At 48.3% G+C, this 13,605-nt stretch overlaps 3 protein-coding genes across 3 annotated transcripts; all 3 read right to left on the reverse strand.

Moving 5' to 3' along the window:
* Positions 1-2,711: 2,711 nt before the first annotated feature.
* Positions 2,712-3,679, reverse strand: L3040_005503 (uncharacterized protein; the record flags this gene model as incomplete). Its single annotated transcript, XM_007295912.1, has 2 exons — positions 2,712-3,461; positions 3,611-3,679. 2 exons carry the CDS (start codon positions 3,677-3,679, stop codon positions 2,712-2,714), a joined length of 819 nt encoding a protein of 272 aa, XP_007295974.1.
* A 3,417-nt stretch (positions 3,680-7,096) lies between these two features.
* L3040_005504 (uncharacterized protein) lies at positions 7,097-7,902 on the reverse strand (the record flags this gene model as incomplete). Its single annotated transcript, XM_007295911.1, has 2 exons — positions 7,097-7,696; positions 7,798-7,902. 2 exons carry the CDS (start codon positions 7,900-7,902, stop codon positions 7,097-7,099), a joined length of 705 nt encoding a protein of 234 aa, XP_007295973.1.
* A 2,125-nt stretch (positions 7,903-10,027) lies between these two features.
* L3040_005505 (uncharacterized protein) lies at positions 10,028-11,280 on the reverse strand (the record flags this gene model as incomplete). Its single annotated transcript, XM_007295910.1, has 2 exons — positions 10,028-11,211; positions 11,262-11,280. The coding sequence occupies 2 exons, from the start codon at positions 11,278-11,280 to the stop codon at positions 10,028-10,030; spliced, it is 1,203 nt and encodes a 400-aa protein (XP_007295972.1).
* Between the last annotated feature and the right edge of the window lie 2,325 nt (positions 11,281-13,605).

Genomic DNA, 13,605 nt, shown 5'->3' on the forward strand with positions numbered 1-13,605 from the left:
CCGTATAGTATCCGTATGTTGGCAAATGATCCTGCGAGTGGACTTGCAAGGCTTCGGATCAAAGCCGTCCGACCCTGCTGGCTCCAGTCCTGGCCTTTGGGCCCTGGACCCTGGACCCTGGATGGGAACGAACGCCGAACGGACGAACGGGCGAACGAACCCAAACCGGCCGATCTTCTCCACCAGGCGATATTGGCCACAGTATGATTTACTACGTACTAAGTAAATGTACGTAGTACTACTAGTATCGCGGCTGGCTGAGCTGCCTCGGCCGGGGTTATTATTGGATCTACTACGTAAACAATCAACAAAGCTTTGTTCAGCAAGAGATCCGTCCGGAGACCGACCGGCCTGCACCGGGGCGCATCCAATCGGAGAATTCTACGAAGGAAATAGTACTACTAGTACGTAGTAGTATCCAACAATGAATGGGTTGTGCCGAGAGCATAAAAATGTTGAATTTAGACGAAGGAGAGAGTGAGGAGGAGGAGGAGAATGCGAAGGATCAGCCAAGCAGGAATGAATACCTATCCAACATGGAGAATTGTCGCCGCTCCGTACAAAGTCCGCAGATGCAGCTTGAAGATCACGGCATCTGGATGTCCGGCATATGGTCGGACTGCTGAGTAATGGCATGCATTCCGAGTAAGCAATATGAAGAGAATTGCGGCCTCGCAACCAGCTTCCATGGATTCCTTGGGGCTGCATTAGTCCACCCGGGCCGAAGGTCCGATTCGAGTCAACGATCGGCGGTTGCGGTGCTTACCGGTACTTCATCGAGGGAGAGAAACTTCAGGTTCCTTCTCACCAGAGTACGCGACGGCTACGCAGGTTCGGTGATACAGCATATGCAGGTTGGTACCCTGTTGACACGCGTGCACTTTCACGCACGAAATTGTAAAACTATAATTTAGTTATACTTTACCAACCATTCGAGTCATGCGTACTACTACTACGTACCTACTACTACCACGGTACAGGCCTAAGTATTACCCCTCGAGGGTGCCTTAAAAGTTTAGTTTCCACTTTAAACCCCCTGTTTTCCATACCCTCGAGGGGTAATACTTACGCCTGCGACGTAGTATGTCCAGCCGCGAAGAGGCCGTCCCTCCTCTACGTAGGAAAAAGCCTTGATCAACGCTTATCAAACACCAAGTATTGTGCAAGCTGGCAGGGGACTCAACAAAGCAATATGAGATCGACCTAGAGTAATTCACAAGCACTCCAGATCCACTTCGACAACTACAAGTCAAACACGTCCGACGATTTAGCCGGGTCAGTGGGTGTTTTCCGCAGGGGAAGAATGATCGTACCGGTACTCCATAGGTGCCTCGTCTTGTCCCCTTCCTTGTCCGTTGGAGAGGTTCGAGGCCAACCATCGGGACGACCGCGTCAAAGCCCTTATCTCAAAAAAACCGCAAGAAAAACCTGCTGCCCCGGCTCACCGGCACCCTCTTTTCAGAAGGCTTCAAACATCCTCGATCCTCGATCCTCGATCCTCGATTCCTCGTACAATCGTACACTCTATTCTAATAACTTGACTACTGTATACTCATGCAGTCAACAACGCGGATCTCCTCGCGATTACCTTCTCATCCTTATATTGCAACTTTGGTTTGGACTTCAACATCTCGGAACCGACCTAGGAGATAGGAATTGCATCATACCCATCCTATCCCTACGGAAGAAAGAGGCTCACAATTCTACTACGTAGTATTTCTAAGGCTCTGTTGTGCCTCAACCTACGTAGTACTACCGTACATAGTACTGCTACCTTAATTTCACCGCCAAACCTAGCTCTAAGTTCAACTTATTAAAAAAAAAAGTGTCGCCCCGAACTTTAATGAGTATAGCCGGGCGCTCTTTAGTTTGTTTACCTTGTCTCATTGCATACCTTAAAGGACGATCCTCGTCATTACAGTAGTAATGAAATAGTAGGTCTTCGTACTACTTTGTACTATTACAAGAATATCAAGTATAGAAATTAATTTCAAGAGCATAGCGAAAACGTTTCCAATGCTCTATCTCCTAGCTTCCGTTTCCACGTTTTCCACGGACGGGCCGCGAGTTAGTTCTACTTAAACGAGAAGTCTGCTCCGACATTAGCATGAACCCAGCCGTTTTAGTTACAGTATCTACTTACAGTATCCTTTGCGATCACCAACCTTTTCAATTTCGGACTCTGGGCAAAGCTCAAAAGGCAGGCAACATTACACGACTCGGCTTATCTCAGCTTTGCGTATGGTTCATTTCGGATAAATAATCTCCCTGCAAGGTTAACAAGATTATTCTCTGTAAAACCTCCCCGGTATTACGCGTGCTGCTCTCCTCCGCCTCCGGCCACACGGAAAGTTATGGTAAACAAGCCTCGTAAGGCGTCGTTACTTCCATAGCGTACGCCTCGAGATGTGGATCGCCGCGTACCACAACTCAGTCTCCTGCTCGCGCCTGCTTGCCAACAAATTTACGGAGTTCGCTCGGTTGGGGAACCCAATCCAATTTCCGCCTTGACCATGTCGATTTTGTTTTCGCAAGCTGTTGCCATTGTTGCCATCGATCGTTGCCATCCCACGGAACTCTGATCCGGGCTTCGAGGTGCGGAGTGCAACCACGCGGCCTCAAGCTAACATGATACGTAGTAATTCGCAAATACAAGAGTGGGAAGGATGCATTGGAGTAGTTCAACAATCTTCTCTGTAAATACCAGGAGCTTAGTTGATACCGAACCTCCTAGCTAGCTCCAAGAAGCCGCCTTCGTCCTGCTTGACCCAGATATCAACCCACTCCTTGGCATCTTTATACTCCTCTGAATCATGGCTCCAAGCTTCCTCTTGAGGCCTGTCGACATAGATCGTCTTGAACCCCTCCTGCCTCGCGCCTTTGAGGTCGGCCAAATGCGCGGCGACCATTGCCACCTCGCTCGTCTGCAGCCCCATCGCCTTTGCAGCCCCCTGGTAGACCGAAGGATGCGGCTTGTAAGCCTTAAAGTCAGCCGAAGACTGCAACTTCTCGAACCTGAGGTCCCCATGCTCCCGCAAGTCCTTCAGAAGCGCCTGGTTGCCATTCGACAGCGTCGACGTGACGAACTTCGTCCCCAGCTTGCGCAACCCGGGAGACGAGTCTTCCCAGGGATCCAGGAAGTGCCAGACGCGGCTCAGCTCTTCCAGCTCGTCGGCGGTGTACAGGCCCTCGAGGCCCCATCTCTGCAGCAGCTCGATGAGGGCGAGGTGGTGGTGCGTGTCGATGTCTCGCCACCTGGTCTCCCCCGGCACGAACGCCTGCGTGAAGAGGTAGTATGACTTACGCCACTCCGCTGCGAATCGGGCCCAGTCGTCGTCGTCTAGTTCCGAGAGCCTCTTGCGGACTTCTGACGAGAGGTCTGCTGATCGGGACGACGAGGGGGAAGTCTTTGCCGCTGCGCTCTGGATGAGTTTGGATACTACGGTGTCTCTCCAGTTGACCTGGACTCACTCACTCTATCAGTATTCATATTCGGCTATTTCTCGTCGCTCGTGGGTGCAAGTCGTCACGGCATGGCTGGACTCCGTACCGTACGCACATTGATAGGTGTTTACATAGGCACCTGCTAGCTAACGGAATGAGTACTCACCACAGTCCCGAAAACATCGAAGGTCAACGCTTTGGGCGGCGATTGAAAGATGTCAGATTTGGAAGCCATGTTGGTCAAGATCACACCAGATTTTTTTTTTCTTTTTTTCCTTCTCTCTTTTCTTGTTCTTTTCAAGATTGTAAGAGGGAGAGGTGATGAGGGAGAATAAATGATCAACGGCCCTGCTTGCCCTTCCCGAGGTTCTCGATCCATCGAATTAGTAAGTCGGCACGGGGTCGAAAAGTTGAGAATTTCTTGGCAGTAAATCGTTTATCCGGCTCGCAGACTGCCTGCTGTTAGCCAGTTACGCTGTGCGTCATGTCAGTGACGTATCAACAAGAAGGGGGCAGCTATACACGAAGCAGTTATATCTCATCCGCCAAAAGAGATCGTCCTGCACATGAAGAATGATACGATTATATCGGTTGTTCGTGGTTTTTGAACTGTACCATTGGGTTTTTGATATTTTTTTTCTTTCATTTTATCTCAATTGTATTCGCAGAATCATCTGAGAGGAACCCAGGAGGGGGTTGGAATGTGGCTTGCTGTTTGCCGTTTGATGCTTGATGCTCGATTGATCTCAAGTGAGCGAGAGAAAGCAATGAATGGCATGGCGTGGTATAGAATAGCTTCAGCGAACCTTTCATATTTTTTTTTTTAAAAAAAACTTCAGCTTTGTATATATATATACATATATACATATATATGTAAGCCTACAGCTATACGAAGTAGTTAAGAGTCGTAGCGTACTCGTATATGAATCATCTTTCCATTCCTATTCCATTTTAGCACATGTGTGGAAGTGGAAACACAACGGACTTTTTTTTTTACGGGTGGGTTATTTACGTTGGATCTTGGTGCGTGGTGTGGTATGGTATAGTATGGTATGGTATGGTGTCTTATGTGGAGTATAGTATAGTATAGTATAGTATTCTTGGATCTTTTGCGGGCTTTGAAGAGAGGTAGGAGTGGATTTTGGAGCGATAGTTGGTTCTTCTTTTCGATTACTCAGTTTGGAAGAATATAAAAGATACTAATAATAGTTCAAGAGTCTTGAATAGATCGATACTCGATCGATGCATCATAATCACGGGTAGCGATATCAAGAAAGAAAGGGCAAACAAATGGGAATGAATGGAGGAGAGAAAGAAACGCTAGGTATATAAGAAGGAAGGAAGGAAGGAAAAATGCCTTTTAAATATTTATCTCCTTGACTGCACGGAGCTCTGTTTGCTTCGCTTGCTTTCCTTGCTTAGCCGAGCAGTGTATCTTGCATTAGAAAGCGGCATACGATTGAAGATGACAGCTGTAGCATTCATGCCGCATGGTGTGTTATACGAAGTAGCACATAGAGTGCTATCTACAACAATTGTTGAATATTATATGTATAAAAGGTGTCCGCGCGGCTTATCGGCTTTCACCATCCGTAGCAGAGAGAGACTCTGAGAGAGGTACGCACTTAGTCGCATGCATTAGCTTGGTAGCTAGCGTATGTATATATAGGTATATATACATACATATATGTATATGATAATCTAATCCCCAGATCCTCAAGTTAGTCATAGAAACCCGAATCAAACATCAAAACAGAATAGCATTACTATTCTCTTACCTAAGTATCCCTTACTTAAAAACATAAACTGATACCCAATTCATTTAATATACACCTGGCCATCTAATATCTTGTATCCATGACTTGACCGCTAAAAAGTAATCTAAATTAAAACTCCATTCCATTCCATCATAATATATATAAACCTCGCTTTAATCACAAGCCGGTCTTTCATATATATTCATATCTACTTAAGGTATAGTCATTAAAATTTTCTCATCTCGCGTACCTAGCTCAGCCTAGCTCCAATCTCCTTTCCCGCAACTAGGTAAACTGCCCTGCAAGACTACAAGTACCGGCATGTACCATTCGTATTAGAAGAGAGACTTTATAAGATTTAGGCACTTAGCAGCATGCATTAGCTATGTAGCTAGTGCATATGTATATATCTATATATACAATCCAATCCCCTAATCCCAAACTCAATCACAAAAACCCACATCCAAGATCAAGACAAACCAACATTTCCATTTTCTCTTACCTAAACTATCCCAAGCCTAATACCACAAACCTCATACCCAGTTAGTTCATTTAACACACAATCAGCCATCGAATATTTCTATATCCATAACTTGACCGCTAAAAAGTAGTCTAAGTTGATACTCCATTCCATTTCATTCCATTCCATTATAATATATATATAAACCTCGCTTTAATCACAACCCAGTCTTTCATACATATTCATATCTACCGGTACTTAGGTAGAGTCATAAGATTTTCTCATCTCGCCTACCTATCTCAGCCTAGCTCCAATCTTCTTGTTCCGCAGCTAAGATGCTCTCTGCAAGATTACAAGCCGAGATTTGATACCTCTCTCGATACTTTTTTTTTTTATCTTTTTTTTTATTTTTTTCTTTTTTTTTCTTTTTCTGTTCCCCTTACTCACTTACCTTTCGGGACAGGAAGGAAGTAACGAGTGGAAGTGGATTAGGGTATATACATGTATAGTATATAGTACAGAAAAAAAACCCCTTTTTTTTCATCGGAAGAAGAAATGGAATGAAAAGACCTTGCTTGTAACTATCCGCAAGAGCAAGAGTGATGGTGATAATGATGATAGCGGCGGCGGCGAAGATGTTGGTGTTATAAATGATTACGTGAACCTCGTATTTAAGAATAAATGGACGCAGCGTAGCTGAACTTGCGAAGTAGCTAGGTTAGGATAGGTTAAGTAGCTAGGTAGGTTAGCTTGGCTAGCTAGCTACCAATCCATTCATTCTACATCTCTTTATATCCAGTTTCCAAATGCCCCCCCATTCTCTCTTTACATATCAATCGAGAAGTCGAAAAATCGCTCCTAAAATCCGTACACAGAGAGGATATCAACTTGGGAGAAGAACACGGAGAAAAAAAAAAGAGGAAAAAAAGACATCAGAAAAAAAATGATTAAATAGGCTTGTCTGCAAGATGATGATGGCTGCGAAGATGATGTGACATGAATGACCATGTAAACCCCGTGAATGACCCCCCTTAACATACGCCAAAGCACTCAAGACCTCCTCCTCCCCCCTCCCCCCCCCCTCCCCGCTTTCAAAGGCGGCGACGAAGGCCTTCAAAAATTATCGTTAATTTTCTCTTTCGCCCTTTCCTGTCGAGACGGGAGTTCGATGTTGTGTGTTCGTTTCGGTCAATGTCCTCGTTACACATCCCCCCCTCCCCTCCTGGTTCCAGCCCCCATGGGAGAAAAGGATATTTACGCCGTATGCCGCTTCTCTTTTGGGACTCCATGCGCCGATTCAATACAACGCTGTACTAGAGGACTGGAGAAGGGTCGTGGTGGAACGAATGTCACATAGACAACAGGTAGGTAGGTCCGGCCTTGCCAAAACGGCCAGTTGCGCCTCGGGCGTAACCAAAAGGGAGGAAGGTGGCCCTCATAATATGGTGCATTTCCCGCGCTTCTTGTCGGGACGATAGATTCTATTGGAATCTCGGACTGGTCCTTCGCTGCCAGTCTGTGTCCGTTGCCCTCTGCCTGAGCCTTGGACTGCCTTCATGGTGGTTTGCATCCTTTGGCGGCGCAGCTGTCGTACTACATCGTAGAATGCCTTTTCCACATTGATGCAGTTCTTTGCTGATGCCTCGACAAACTCGCATGCCAGCTCCCGTGCTAGGGCGTGACCTTCTTGTGTTGAGACCTCCCGCTCCGTGACTCGGTCGCTCTTGTTTCCAACAAGCATTATAGGGACCGGTGCTGACGGCGCTACCGAACATATCGGGGATCCGGGATATGATGGGGAAGATGTCGAGGATTCTTTGACCCTTTGGATCTGGTTGTGAAAGCGTTGAATCCGTGTGAAGGATGACCTGGACGATATGCTGTAAACCAAAACAAAACCCTCCCCGTCGCGAATCCATTGATCTCTCAGCGCGGTATATTCCTCCTGCCCGGCCGTATCGAGTACCTCCAGCATACACGACTGCCCATCTATCACCACTTGTTTTCGGTAGGAGTCTTCGATGGTCGGATCATACTAGAGGGATGTAAGCATGTGTACCTCGAGGCAGCCAGGAGCATGTGTAAGTAAGTATGTATGTATATCTCTTGGCCCCTGGACCAGCAGCAAAATCTTACCGTCTCGACGAAATGTTGCAGCGTCAATTGTATGGTCAAGGCCGTCTTCCCAACGCCTCCGTCTCCCAGCACAACTAGCTTGTACAGCACCATCTTGCCCGCCATGATGTGGGCAGGGAGGCCTTTTATGCGGGCGAGCGGACGTTGAGGATATGGGGGGGGGGGGGGGGGGGGGAGGTGGGAGGTGGGAGGATGCGGTCGCGTATAGGGTTGCAGAGATGGTGCAGGAAGGTTGATTCAGGCCTATACGTGATGTGATGCCCACAGTCAAACGGTCGGTCGGTCAGTAAGTCAGTCAGTTAGTCAGTCCTATCTGGTGGAGCACTCGAGCTGTGGGTGAAGATGTCGAGATCGTTCTGGACCGCTGTTCTGGTCTGGTCTGGTTAAGAGAAGCTCGGACTTGAGGTGTAGTGTGGTCTCTGGTCTGGAGGTGGGAGGGTGTTACTGTAATAATTGTTGCGATAGGCCGGTGAGCGATAAGTACTGCTGCATCCAGAAATGTGCCCGACGTTCGCCTTTTCTCTAGAGGCCGTAGGCAAAGTCGTCCGCGAATAAAGGATGGCGGCGATCTTGATATTTGAGAAGAAAAGAATATATGATAGCGAATATTCTCACTCGATCTCTCTCTCTCTCTCTTTTTTCTTCCTCGCTTTTTTTCTGCTTGTCTTCAAGGTGGCGATATGGGGTAGATTGTTGTAGGTTTGGTGGCAATTCTCCGACCATGAGGCCCAGGGAGGCTGAAGGGGCAGTAGAACCTTCTTCCCTCTTCCCTCTTTGCGGAAGGCAAGGCCGACGACTCGACCACAGCAAGGAAAAAACTACTGGCTGGCTGGCTGGCTAGATAAGAATCAACTAGGTTTCTAGACGCCCAACGCGGAGGAGCAGATCCTAGGGTGGAATAGATTGGAATTTTGGAGCCGATAGATGAAAGCTGATGGGGCCTGCAGTCCCGTCGTCGCCAGGAGTCGTGACCGGGACCGGAAAGGGAAGTACAAAGACAGGTAGTAACAGTAAAGTATCAATTTGAGCTGGAGCTGGACGAGAGGTGGACGTGAGGTGCGGTGCGATACAACACGATACAATACGTAGGGAACGGTAGGATATTGGAAAAGGTAGGAAGGAGCATAACTACAGGTACCCAACAGGCAGCAGGCAGATAACAAGCAATAATACCTCGAAGTAATTTCTATACAAGGCGAGGTATATGATGGATATAAATAGGTAAGTAGACGGTCCCGACCAGGAGGGTGTGCACCGCACAGCAGCTCGAATAGGTACCTATCCGTAGAGAGGTAAGTATATTATATTATGTACCTATCTATCAACCGTTCTCTGCCTATCTTGTTGACCGAAAGAATCCTAATCAACGACTTAGTTATATACATACACTGTAGGTAAGTAAGGTGTATATACCCATCTGCCTTCTTATTTTATTTATAGTATCCCGCTTGCCCACTATCTATCTGTCTATCTGATACACACACACACACACAAACTTCCAACTTCCAACCGACGTACCCGACCAGCAATAAAGAATAAACTAGACAAGCAGCCAGGAAGGCACTGGGCAGGTGGGGGGCTTCTTGCTTGCTTGCTACTTGATCGGCTAGAAAGGGCGGAGAGAGAAAAAGAATTGTCCGTAGTGTTCTCTCCCAACCTTTTTTTTTTGCCTTAGAAGATATTGGGAGGGAGGAGGTAGATACTGAGAAGGGGTCTATTCTTCAAGAAAGGGGGAACTAATAGTTATAGACATCCATGTTTTAGGATTTGAAAGAACGTCTAGTTGAAGGTTGGCATGCAATCAAACAACTCTGATCGATGCAGCTCAGAGAGGCTCGAGGGGATTTGAACTGGAAAACCTCATGAAAAAATTGAAATGAGATAGGATAAATTCCCTTCCGATTCATAATCATTTAACCCTCGCAAGAATTACTTGCTTCCCCAGACAGTACCCTTCAACAGATGCAGACGGAATTTTACTGTTCCATGAAGTAGTATTTTTCCGTATAATCAATCATCTTCTAGTGAAGCCCACGATTGATCGATCAAATAGCCTCCATCCGTCCTGATGAACCCCCCTGAGGATATCGAATCCTATATGCGCCAGCCGAATCGCCTAAAAAGTGTCTGAGAATATTAACAAAAAAAATCTTATCCGTCGCGTCGAAGAAGCTGCCATCAAGTCATGGCTAGAACCTGCATGGTTTATCATCACCCAGCATTGATCATATCACTCTTTAACTTCGTTCTCATCTCCAAAAGGTGTACTAGCTCTGTTTGGCTCCGTCGCACCATCCGCTTTCTTCACGGTTGCTTCTTGAGAAGCGGCAGTGCGATTAGTATTGGTCGATTGACGGACAGCAGAAGAATCGCTAAAAGGGCCTTGACCGAGACTAGGGGTATCGTCGATGATCGTGATAGAGTTGGAATCTCGAGCCAGCGGGCTTCCACGTGGCTTATCAGGGCTCAGCATGGTAGCAGGTGGAGCCATTTTCTTCTGAGCGGTCACAACCCGGACGACTTGAGGTTTGACCGGCGTAGCTGTGTTGGCGTTGTTCAGAAAAGTAGATCCAACGCTGAATGCGGGACTTGGTGCTCTATCGTCTTTACCAAATCTAGTAAAGTCGACGCTGGGTACAGGTGGTGTCACATCACCGGGTTGGGTACCGTTCGACTTGACACTGACAACGGCAGCCTTGCCTCGAATCATCGTCTGGGCGGGGACAGGAGCTACAACAGCATTCTTCCCGTATATTGTTGACCCGATACTTGTTCTGGCATAGGACATCCGGTCACTGACGCCCGAATATGTCGAGTCTCTGAGGTCGCCGGGCATAAAGAAGTGTTCTTGCTCGTGTCGAGGGGTGCTGGCCTGCGATAGGGCAATGGGAATCGGAGGAACGGGAGGGACCAGGAGACCAGGCGTCGATGGAGCGGAACGATTGGTGACACCGGGAATGTACGCAATCTGAATGATGTTGGAAGCACGAGTGAGAACAGTAGATGCTATCGAAGCCACCGTGTGTGTTGAAGCTCGTGCCTCTCGTCTCCTCGCGAAGTCTTTCTCGGCTTCGGTCTGGTCGTCCGGATCTTCGCCCCAGTTCTCCTGCTCGTATTGTTGTCTCTTTGCCTTGATACAGAATTTCCAGACGAGGTAGGTGACGATAGCAATGAAAGCCAACCCTCCAATGACTCCACCGGCAATCGCTGAGACGTTAGGGCCGGAACTCGGTGCATCTGTGGATGTGCTGATAGTGGAAGGATTCGCAGCGTCTTCAACGCATATGGTTTTCTGACATTCTTCACAGGTCGGGGGAACGAGAGAGCAGACTTGGCCTTCAGGGCAGGTAGCTGGACAAGCAGGTGACTGGTTGCCGCATCCTACACATCGTCGGAAGATACCATCGAAAGAGACTGTGAAGTTATCAGTATGGCAGCGCAGCAGGCAGAAGATGAAGACGAACTTGAGCCATAGTAAGCCATATTGAATAGCTTTTCTTTTATATTTGATTATGAATGCAAGGTATACGGCCTGTAGGAATTGGGTGGGAGCAGGTTTTGGGTCGGCGTCGAGGTCGAGGTCGACTCGGAGGATGCGGGAAGGATCACGAAGTGTCCAGGCAACGACGCTGTATCACGGATATGGGGCCGCGGCTCTGATTCGTTACCGAACGATTCGAGCCGGGTGGTCAAGAAACGATTGTTCGCTGAGATGCGAGTTCCCGCGGGCTGAGGTTGAGGCAGAGATAGAGGTAGAGAAAGACCGGAGTGGATGTGGAGGTGGAGGTGGAGGTGGAGGTGGATGTGGATGCGGATATATAGGAAGAGCGGATAGCGAAAAGAACGTGAGAGAGAACGAGCTCTAGGGGTGAATGCGTCGAGCGCGACACGCCTACATTGACATTCGATGTCTCGAAGCACACACAGGAGCGACGACGACAACAACGATTGAGGACGAGGAAGTCGGTGGTCGGTGGTCGATAGCGGGTTTTTTCGTGGGGATGAGACAGGTGGTAGGGCAGGTTGGCTGGTGGTAGACGGGGTCTTGGAGATGGGATGGATGGTGGTGTGGTGGTTCCCAGGTGTGAGATATTGATGGGTTGACGGGGCTTGACCGGTTGACGGGGGTGGGAAGTTCGAGAAGGGATCGGCCGCCTGAAACGCACGCTAGTGTCGGCTACGCGGTATGTGACTGGCTAGATTGGCGGATTAGTGGGACGATGTGGGGTCTTACAATCTTACAGTGCAGTATTCTAGTGGGGCCTTTGGATTACTGAAGGGGCTGAGGGGGTTCGTGCGCTCGAGTTCAAGAACGAAGAAAATACGGAGATACGGAGCGGGCAAGTGACCGGTCCTCCCTCACGAGTCACGAGGGATCCCGGGATCTCTGACCATGGAGAAAGAAAAGTCACGTTTTCGTGACGTATTTCTGATTTCCATCCGAGGAATGGAACTGCCATCTTAGCCCTTGAACCTTAACTTATACAAGCTACTCACGCGCACTTGCTCTGTATACCGGCCGGTACCGGTACTCACTCACTACCGCAATAACCTGCGGAACTGACACTATCGGGAAGGATTTCGCTCCCATATATACAAGTATCTCGTCCGCCGTTGGTACTTACTTAGACACTTGTTAATGACATCCGTACCGGTAGATGGTCTATCGACTACTGCTAGCTTCGATCGTCAACCCGCCCTCCAAGAAGAAGAAGCTCAGCCGCCCGCCTAAGCCAGGCGGCTGAGCGACGGAGCGAAGCTGAGTTTTGAGCTGACTTGAGCTTGCGCGGAGTTGCCCTTTCTTTGTTCAGCTTGGCGAGTAGGTGGGTACCGCTAGTACTACATAAGTACCTACTATGTACATAGTACCAGGTCGGTACAAATATGACTGATTCTTCCTTCATTCTTTGTTGTGGGAAGGGAAGAGGTTGGAGTTGCTGAGATGCGGATATCATGTCTCTAGTGGACCCTACTCCCTGCCCTGTAGTACTAGTACTATTACTTCTCCTATTTACTCCTATTATTTAACCTTATCTACTTACTCCTTATTTACTTACTCCTCAAGTATTTACTTACCCCTTATTTACTTACTCCTGATTCTAAGCGCGTGCCCAGCGAGTGGGGGGTTTCTCCAACCTATAGACGCCGCGGGCTTGCCCCTTATTATGGCATGGCATGGCATCGTCGCAGCGCTTTGCATTGCATGATTTGCATTGCTGCTGCGTCTTCAAGCTGTGGCGGCTCGTTTTCGTTCCGGTTGAGGCGCAGTGGTCGGTACTTGGGCCAGTAAGTATACGTTGTAGAAGTAGCACAGCTGAATTGGAGGTACCAGGGAGGAGAAACGTCAGTAGAAATAAAAATAGAAATCGAAATCGAAATCAAAATAGAGTCAGATCTGTATCGGTATCTCGTCAGGGAAGGGTCCTTGCTCTGGTACACGCCAACCAGCACAACCTCATTCGATCCACTCCGCTCAGAAGCGAGAACGACTTCCCGACTTACCGACCACCTGAATTCACCTGCATCTGCGCCTCCACTGCTTCTCCTCCTCCATCCTCCTCGCCACGGCTACCTCCCCTATTATTTGCCGCCTCTTCCCCATCCTTTCCTACATCCTCAACCAACCTTCTCACCCACCCGGCATCCTCTTCCCCTTCCGCTGCAAATCTCTTGCAGATCGATCGACTGTCCGACGTGGACGTCATTGTTGATGCACCCCGACTCTTCCCATATCACCCTCCCAGCAGCACGACGATACCCACAAACACGAACCAAATCACCACGACCCCCCCCCCTCCTCCTCCCCCA

The sequence above is a fragment of the Drepanopeziza brunnea genome (assembly GCF_022702325.1).
Source record: "Drepanopeziza brunnea f. sp. 'multigermtubi' strain 214-2 chromosome Unknown ctg9, whole genome shotgun sequence".
In the NCBI taxonomy this organism is placed as follows: domain Eukaryota; kingdom Fungi; phylum Ascomycota; class Leotiomycetes; order Helotiales; family Drepanopezizaceae; genus Drepanopeziza; species Drepanopeziza brunnea.